Source organism: Protomyctophum bolini (genome assembly GCF_963924005.1).
Source record: "Protomyctophum bolini genome assembly, chromosome: 13".
Lineage (NCBI taxonomy): Eukaryota > Metazoa > Chordata > Actinopteri > Myctophiformes > Myctophidae > Protomyctophum > Protomyctophum bolini.
In genome coordinates this window covers 40,690,245-40,700,137 of record NC_137874.1, presented here as the reverse complement: position 1 = coordinate 40,700,137, position 9,893 = coordinate 40,690,245, and the positions used below count along the sequence as shown (strand labels likewise).

At 41.5% G+C, this 9,893-nt stretch overlaps 1 protein-coding gene across 1 annotated transcript in view; it reads right to left on the bottom strand.

Moving 5' to 3' along the window:
• LOC308327684 (choline-phosphate cytidylyltransferase B-like) overlaps window positions 1–9,675 on the bottom strand; it is a gene marked incomplete at both ends in the record, with an annotated part of 19,825 nt that extends 10,150 nt beyond the window's left edge. The window contains 4 exons of the mRNA XM_080781209.1: window positions 1,295–1,446; window positions 4,351–4,467; window positions 6,094–6,193; window positions 9,574–9,675. Of these exons, the coding sequence (XP_080637335.1) occupies window positions 1,295–1,446; window positions 4,351–4,467; window positions 6,094–6,193; window positions 9,574–9,675 (471 nt within the window). The remainder of the gene's footprint in view (window positions 1–1,294; window positions 1,447–4,350; window positions 4,468–6,093; window positions 6,194–9,573) is intronic.
• Window positions 9,676–9,893: the final 218 nt, after the last annotated feature.

Below are 9,893 nucleotides of genomic sequence, written 5' to 3'. Positions count from 1 at the left end.
GAGAGAGAGAGAGAAGAGAGGAGCGGCCAGAGGAAGAGGAGAGAGAGAGAGAGAAGAGAGAGAGAGAGATGAGAGAGAGGAGAAGTAGATAGATAGAATAGATAGATAGATAGATAGAGATAGATAGATAGATAGATAGACTAGATAGATAGATAGATAGATAGATAGATAGATAGATAGATAGATAGATAGATAGATAGATATAGAATAGATAGATAGATAGATAAGATAGATAGAAAGATACGATAGATAGATAGATATAGATAGATAGATAGAATAGAGAGAAGAGAGAGAGAGAGAAGATAGATCGATAGATAGATAGACTAGATAGATAGATAGACTAGATTAGATAGATAGCATAGATAGATAGATAGAATAGATATGACACATTTCACAACTTAAGAACCACATCAATACAATTATAAAGACTGCATAATTATTTCCATCTAAGATCCGATCTGCCACATTTTGTACAATTAAGGCATTTAGCAGACGCTCTTAATCCAGAGCGATTTACATTAAGCAAGAACAAACAGCATGGCAATACATCACATACATAAAAAGTAGTTATCATGAAACATGCGTATAAGATATGAACGTAACAGTGGAATATATCTATATAATGAAACTATGCATATATATACTTTATTGTGCTATGTCTACATAACTTGTCTGACTGATGCTGAAACACTTATGCATGCTTTTGTATCATCTAGTCCAGGGGTTCTCATCGTCTTTGGCTGGCCGGGGACCACCCTAAAATGCTTTGGCCATGTCTCGCGAATAGTCAAATAGTACGTAAGAAAGAGGCAAACATTGTGAAAACAGCCGAACTACAAGCTCACAAAGTTTGGCTATTTTCACTATATTTATCTATGGAACTACCAAACTAAATGCAATGACTTATACTGGACCTCTTGTCCACTAGTCCCTTCCTAACATTTCAGTCAAGTTTTTATCTGTCGACGAAATTGTCAGTATAGGCCTATATTTAGTCTTAGTTTTTAGTCATCATAGCTTCGTTTTTATTCGTGTTTATTTAGTTTTCGTCAGTGGAAAAAAAGGTAGTCGACGAAAAGGATTTAGTTTTAGGCGACGTAATCAACACTGGGGTCCGCCGCTGAAGTGCCCTTGGACAAGGCATTGAACCCCTACCATGAAATGTTCTATGAGCAGGGCCTGGCTGTAAACAAGTTCTTGAGCTTAGTCCAGTTACCCTGCTGGGTAAACATAGTACCTTTCCTTTCCTTAGTCCAGTTACCCTGGGTAAACATAGTACCTTTCCTTTCCTTACCTTGTGCTTCTTGAGGAAGTCGGGGCTGAGCGTCCAGGGAGCGTCGCGCACCACCTCGTCCACGTAGCGGCAGTGTCTCAGAGCCTCGTAGCGCTCGTCTTCCGTCATCACCGTGAAGCCTTTGTACTTGTGGGTGAGTTCGTCGCTGCAGACTGGAGAGACGCGCACACACGCGCACACGCACGTCGCACACGCACACACACACACACACACACACACAGAGGATGCGTTGACGTGCGAAGAATAGGGCTGTCACGATTATGACAATTATACTACGGGGATATTAGGCTACCGCATATGTATTTAGGCCCTCATTTGTAAAGTAAATGTACATACCGGTATATGACATATATAAGCGAAAAGAAATACTGGTGAAATGAATGCTCTTAACAAGGAACTACAGAACATATCAGAGTGGGTGGTGAACAGTAGGATGGTCCTGAACATCTCAAAGACTAAATCCATTGTATTTGGATCACAGCATAATGCTCAAGTCAAAACCCAAATTGAATCTGAATCTGAGCAATCTAGCAGTTGAGCAGGTAGATGAAACAAAACTACTTGGGGTAACATTAGACAGTCGTCTAACATGGTCTACTCATATTCAAAACATAACTAAGAAAATGGGAGGGGGGGTTTGTCCATGATTAGGAGATGTGCTGAGTTTTTAACTCCCAACATCTGCTGTCCAGGTCATCCAGGCACTAGTGATGATATCCCACCTTGACTATTGTCCAGTTGTGTGGTCCAATGTAGCTAAAAAGGACCTGCGTACATTACAAATAGCCCAGAATAAGGCAGCTCGCCTTGCCCTGAACTGCAATACTAGATCTAGTACACTGTTAAATCATCAGAAGCTGTCATAGCTGTTGGTGGAGCAGAGATTAGCTGCCAGTCTGGCTGGATTCTTTTTAGGAACATTTGTTCAAATAAAAAAACAAAATGCTTATATAAAAATATTCATTATACCAGCGATAGACACATACATAATACCAGACATGTTGCAATGGGTCGATTTACAGTGCCTAAGCCAATAACTGATGCAATGAAGAATACAGTAATGTACAGGGCAATAGGGCCTTTATGGAACTCTCTACCAGTATGCATTACAGAAATTAAGGGTAAAAGGCATTTTAAGAAAAGACTGAATTTTTATATATATGGTAAATTGTAATTCTGTTTATGTCAATATACCAGTTAATGTAATCTAGAGTGAAAGCACTAACCGTGGTTGTTATGCTTTAATGCAGGGGTTTTCAACTGATTGTGAACCAGGGACCACCACCTTGACTAAGGATCAACCTGGGGACCACTGTTGTTTCTCAATCCATGGTCCACGGACTTAACTGATGACTGACACATGTGGCCCTATATCTGGGGCGTGCCTTAACCTCTATCCCTAAACTTCTTTTCTTCCATATTTTACTATCTTGAAAAATATATATATAGTAAAAATGGAAAATACGTGCAAGATATAGCACATGATGACATTATAATGGTTGAGTCATCATTATTAGGAAATGTTAATGTACCCATATTATGGGCACATTAACATTTCCTAATAATGATGACTCAACCAGGCAAGCTGGTACACTTCACCCTTCTTGGGATTCTAACTAACTGCCTTTTCTGTGGAATTTCTTAACCTCAGACTTCCCAGTAATTATGATAACATTGACGCATTTCCACGGAACAGTGCACAGACGTTTGGTGCACTGTTCCGTGGAAGAAATTACAAAATCTTCACTTTGCTACATTACTAGATGCATGGTCAGGGACCACGTGCAATACCTCCACGGACCACCAGTGGTCCACGGACCACCTGTTGAAAACCCCTGCTTTAATGTATTTCTTTTGTGATATCTGTAATGTTGTTTTTATTTCAATTTCTGTATGTATATTATTCTGTGAGGACCCCAGGAAGAATAGCTGTTGCCAGGTGTAACAGCTAATGGGGATCCTAAATAAACTAAACTAAACTAAACACTCGTGCAGAGCGAAAGAGTCAAAGATATTCCGTGCACGGAGTGTAGCGTCAGTGGTGTAATAATGAAATAAAGAATATTAAGCAGGACGGACACTCAGGGTAGGAAGTTGCGGTACAGTCTGTGTCTCTCCCTTGGCGGTAGTCTGTCTGTCTGTCGCTCTCACTCGCCGTCTCGCGTCGCAGATCGCATTGCATTGTGGAGCTGCGCAGGGTCACAATGCAACCAACTGTCCCTGCAGTCTGTGGAGCACTCCTCCGGCCATAGACGTCATGACAAAATAATGTGATGAGGTCAGCACCTTTTGGGCACACTTGGGCTATGGCTGCTTTTAGCCCAAGGAGTGTATTTTGTGCAAAAGTAATGCTTGGAATGGATTCAGAATCATGAAACCCCCCTAGTTTGACATGTTACATGATACTTAAAAATTACGCAAATGTTTTACTTATTAATTACTGTTTAAGTAAAACATGTATCAATACTGCAAAATAGAAATACTCTGTTACAATTAACCCATTTAGGCCTGACGTCGAAATTTAAAAAGATGTCTTCTAAATTCTGACAGTTTTCTGAAATACCTCATGTTTCTGTATCAGTGGTGCTCTATATTTCATGTCAAGGACCCCCATAATTATATGTATTTGGCCGCCGACCCCCGTCTGAAAATATGTTGTTCCAGGCACATTTTCACAATTTTTCAAAAATAGCAGACCTACAAGGAGTGCCACGCTATGAGCTTGTAGATCCTGCTATTTTTCAATAGCAAAAGTATAACATAATGCTTAAAACACTTAAAAGGGGTTCCCGCCCAGAATGGGTTAAAGCAAGGTTTGACATGTTTTGCCTGCCATAGGATGTTAATGGTAGGGTCACAAGAACCCCCTATAAAATAAATTGCTCAATACTGACAGCCGGTCAGCAAGTGGATTCATGAATGAATTTATATATATATAGACAATATTTTAGGCCAATAAAAAAAGACTATATGCCGAACGTCCCACTTTAAACAAAAGAAGCCTGTCGGCTGACGGGCTAATAGTTGATATGGGTGAAATGACATACTTTACATACCTCCTACGATCAGGTGTGTGTTAGGGAACAGGTTCTTGGCCTGCATCAGAGCGAGGGCATGTCCCGAGTGGAACAGGTCGAAGATTCCATCCGCGTACACCCGCACCGGCCGGTGAGCTATACAAGAGACCACATACTGTACGTAAATAGGACAATAATGACATAAATGAATGTCCTGTTCTAAATGAAGGGATTGGTCACCAATAAATAATGACCAGACCATCGCGCAAATTCCAGCTTTAGTTAACTTTTAAATGAGTTAATAGCACAGGCAGACTGTTCACATACTAGAGCATGTCTGAAATAAGTGTCAGAGCTGAAATCAACATGTAAATATGAAATAAATGCTTAAACATGTAGCTAGGTGTAATGTTAGAGACCACAGAAGACATGTAAATATGAAATAAATGCTTAAACATGTCGCTAGGTGTAATGTTAGAGACCACAGAAGACATGTAAATATGAAATAAATGCTTAAACATGTAGCTATAGGTGTAATGTTAGAGACCACAGAAGACATGTAAATATGAAATAAATGCTTAAACATGTAGTTATAGGTGTAATGTCAGAGTCCACAGAAGTGAACCTTTCAAGCCTGTTTTCTCAACTCGCTGTTTTCTGCAAGACTTTACTCTATAAGCTAATATAATCCAAACTAATCCAATGGCATCCCCTCAGTCAACCTTTGGTCACATATAACAGTTAGTTTGGCTCAATCAACAAATCATAAAATCTACACATAAAATAAATTGATAATTAATCTCTTCGTTTCCTTAGAATATAACCGCCGCCATTATATAAAATGAAATGACCCATTATAATTTCTTCTTGACAATTATTGTGCCTCAATACATACATTACATTACAAACCCTGTGCAAAGTTCGAATGGGCGTGTGGTTGGAGTTATATAAAACAGTTTACACAGGGCACAGAAACAAAAGTGGAGATGAACGTTATCGGTTTTATAGTGTTCAGACTTCAGTCTTTCCAGATGAACTTGACTGTACACTACAGTATAAGAAGTATAAGAACACAAGGTGTATACACTACAGAGTATAAGAACGCAAGGTGTGTACACTACAGAGTATAAAGATAATGGTATAGAGTGAAGAACAGTGAAGTTCTTCCTATCGTCTCTGTCGGGTGGAAACTGTTTCAAATTTCAAATAAAAAAACAGCGAAAAGTAGCAGATCTACTACAATTGCTGTACAAACACCGTCGATGATGTCTTGCATATTATTGTATAAATAAATGTCTCGGTGAATTGAGCATGTCTCAATTTGCGCCGAGCTTGTGGATCTGCTACTTGTGATGCTTGTGTGTGATGCTGTAGTGTAGTGTAGTAGTATACAGTAACAGTAGGGCATTCATTTACGCAAAAAAACACAACACGTTTGAAGATGGAGATATGGGGGTTTCTGCCCGACAGCAACGATATGCTACTTACATTATTCACTGTTGATAGTTTATATAAATATCCATTCACGGAGTCATTGGCGATACGTGTATATTCATGGATATTTTCACTGTAAAATCCAGTGTTCATTTAGCTCTGAGAGAGTGTACAAATACAAGCAAAGGGACTGCAACATTTCGACACTCTCAAGAGTAAAATAAATAAATGTACGACTTGAACACACAGGACTTTACTGTGTAGAATAGATTGTACGTTTATCTTATCAGAGATGAGTTCTAAGAGATAATGGTGGAAGACAGATAGATGGAGAAGGCTTCGCCCTACCTGGCGTGCCTCTGCGTGCTTGGCCAACGGTCAGCTTGTCGTGCGGGACGTCTGTCTCGTAGCCTGTAGCCTTCGCGAAGGCGGCTGGCTGGCTTAGAGTCTGAGAGGAGATGGGGTGGGGGGGGGGAAGAAATGAAAGCGTCATGTACAGTCAGAAGAAACATCTGACGGCTGAAAGCACTAAATAACACAGCACTAAATAACTGAAAGCACTAAATAACACAGCACTAAATAACTGAAAGCACTAAATAACACACTAATAACTTCAGTGATGCTTGCGGAACTCGACTTCGTCTCGTTCCTGACCGCATCCCTGTCGTGGCAATAATCACGTTAAACCCACACCCTCTCGTGTAATATTGCTTAAGCATAGCCTTAGACCAAAGGAACCCCAATCGGTCCATTTGGTTCCATTTGTACACCGACTCTCAGGCCCCTTTTCCAACTTCCAATAACTTTGGTTCAAGAGCTGGTGGTGAGAACAAGCACACAAAGAACTGTACATATGGCATAAGTATGTGACATTAAAAATCCTCAATTTCATTCAACATGGACATGGTTCAATTATGTTACGGAATAAGGAATTATGTGATGCGAATATGTGATTCCAACTTCAAACTGGATGAAAAGATCTCAACAACTTAAACTTATACTAGGTAGGTTCTACACCAAATATCTTTACCGTAAAATAGCTGATCTACAAGCTCAGTAGTACAACGCATTGCAACTGTGAGCTTGTACTGTAGATCGTCTAATTTCGCCCCCAGAACAGGGATGCTAGTGTCCAGAGTGGTAAAGTAGAAAACAGCAGCCTTAGTGAGCCTACAATTTAAGAAGACAAGGACAACACTCCAGATTTCACCATTTATCGCCACTCTCCCAATATGTAAATCAGGTATAGGCAACCAGACAGTGGTCTTGTGGTTTAGAGTGTCCGCCCTGAAACTGGGAGGTCGGGGGTTCGATCCCGGTCATACCAAAGACTGATTCCCGGGCGCGTCGCACGCTGCGGCTCACCGCTCCAAGAGATGGGTCGAATGCAGAGAACAAATTTCACAGTGTGTGACTAATCGTACGACTTTGATAGGCACAGGTGTCAGCATTTATTTTTTTCCTCCCACGATTTTGAAACCCTTTTTTTCACCCAGTGTCAATTATCTAATGTAATCCTGGGCGCTACACTCCCTCTGCCAACCTGGGGAGGGCAGCGGACTGACCTCATGCTTCCTTCTATGCATGAGGAGTCCAACGAGTTCTTATCACCTGACAGGGGGGGAGTTTCCCCGGGTTTGGACGTAGCGAGTGGAAGGAACACGTTATTCCAGCTAGTGCCTTTCCCCTCCATCAGGCGCCACCCGGCTGGCCAGGGGGAGGCAGTTTAGTGACCAGGATTACTGCATGTTTTTTGTGAGGGTATCTACCCTAGGGGACACGGGGAGAACATGCAAACTCCACACAGAAAGGGTCTTTCGCCAAAACCCGCCTCGGGTATAATGGGCACTGATGACGTGGAGGAGAGAACACGCCCCCAGTGTCCCCAGCGGGAATCGAACCCAGGACCTTCTAGCTGTGAAGCGACATCGCTACCGACCCCCAGCATTGGCACAGGGGACTGTGATCACAGTCTGGCACACAGGCATACTGTAAGTGTGTAAGATAGGATTTTTCCTTGAAAATAAAATATATTTAAACTAAATAATATAGTCAATTGACTGGGGAGGGAGTCTGGGAGATAGGTAGGGTTATTGCTTTTGAGTCGACCATTACGTCCTGAAGAAAATATTTCAAAAGGAAAAGTTACGATTATGTATATGGAAATACTTTATTTTTATGTAGTGTCATATAATTAAATGTAACGTTGACAATTTGACATGGCACACTGACTATCAAGAAAATAAAAACATGGCACTCCATGTCAAAAAGGTTGCCAACCAACCCCCAACCAACAAGAACCAACCCCTGTGAATTGTAAATAATGAATATATAAAATGTATTTTTGTTTAGTTTGCTTAACGTGTCGTGACCTTTCCCCAGAGGAGATTACACAGGTCCATAAAACCATAAACATGAGGGTTATGTAAAAGACACGTTGGGAAAGACCCCATGCTGATATGACATCACCATGTTAAAACCTCCCACAGCAGCCAGTCCACTAGTTCACAGTTCTTCTCAAACTTCATTTCAAGGACCAAATGGACCTGTATGGGTCCATTTGCTTCTACACTGTTAAGAGTCACGCGTGTCTAAGACTCTTAACCTGTGGGTCAGGACCCCCAGGGACCCCCAGGGACCCCGCTACATGATGTTGGAGGGGTCCTCAGAATAACAGTGAAGTGACAATTAAAGAGCTTTTCATATACCTCGACCAAAAAATAGAGATTAGAGATTAGAGACCATTACTGCATCAAAAGTAGCGTAATGAACAAACTATACTATTGTGAAAATAGCAGATCTACAAGCTCACAACGCCTCGCACTGCGATGTTTACAATATTTACAAACCAAATTCCAAATCCTTGTCAGTGTGAGGGGTCCCCACTCCCAGTTCACGACAGGAAGCATGCACATCTCCAGGAATTCTACAGGTTGCTGGTCAAAAATATGTACAATGAAAAAGGAAGGGATGACCGCACACTGAATTTGAAGCTCCCAGGAAGATTCATTATTTGTAACAACGTTTCGGCCTCTGTGGGTCTTCGTCAGCTACCTGACGAAGACCCACGGTGGTCGAAACGTTGTTGTTACAAACAAAGGGTCCCCAGTTCAAAGTAAACATGATCATTTTGGGGGTCATGGCCTGAAAAGGTTGAGAATTGGTCTAAGAAGGGTTCATTTCTTTCCTAGACTATCAATCATTTAGCTGGGGTCCCACTGGACATGACGCCTGGGGGTCCACACTCCGGACCCCACTTTGAGAAGCACCGTTGACAACATAAACGTGTTTAAATCAATGGGTCCCACACTTAGTTTATCTCCTGTACATGTTTGTGAACATCAAACTGCTACCAGTAGTTGAACAAGATTAGAAGAACTGTGTGTGTGTGTGTGTGTGTGTGTGTGTGTGTGTGTGTGTGTGTGTGTGTGTGTGTGTGTGTGTGTGTGTGTAATAATAATCATCATAACAATAAATCAATAATTATAAAATTCAGTAGTTCAATCATGTTGTGTTTTCTTTGATTTATTAGCTCTGGTCCATAGCAGTAAAAGTCTCTGCTATAATGGACCATAGAGCTATAGTCGTCCCATGCAGTCAGTCAATAGGCTACTTCAGTGAAAACACAACATAAAATGTAAGAATGACAGTTATATAATAAGACTATCATCTCAACACTCACTCAGCAGATCAGATCAGATCTTCAGAACATCACACTTCAACAGTCAACACACCTGTGTGTGTTGACTGTTGAAGTGTGATGTTACGTTTGGGAATTAAGTTTGTGGACATGTTTAATTAAAAGCAGGCTCTCTCTCTCTCTCTCACCTTCCTCGGGGTTCTCCTGCTGGTCTGAGCCGCTCCTCCTGTCTGTGCAGACGCGTTGTTTGAACCCCCCTGGCCTCGACCCCCACGTCTCCTACCGACCATGATGGACGAACGATCCGATCTTCTTCTTGTTTGTTTGTTTACAATGAAGCTGTGACTCGATCACTGCGTGTCCGCCTGTCCACTCCACACTCCAAACTAAGCCTAAATAAACCCGGGTTTATTTAGGCTAGCCTACTACTATAACCAAGTGAATGCACTCGCTGCCCTGTTGTTGCACAGGGCACAACGTACGTGTCTGTATCTGTAATGTGTCACAG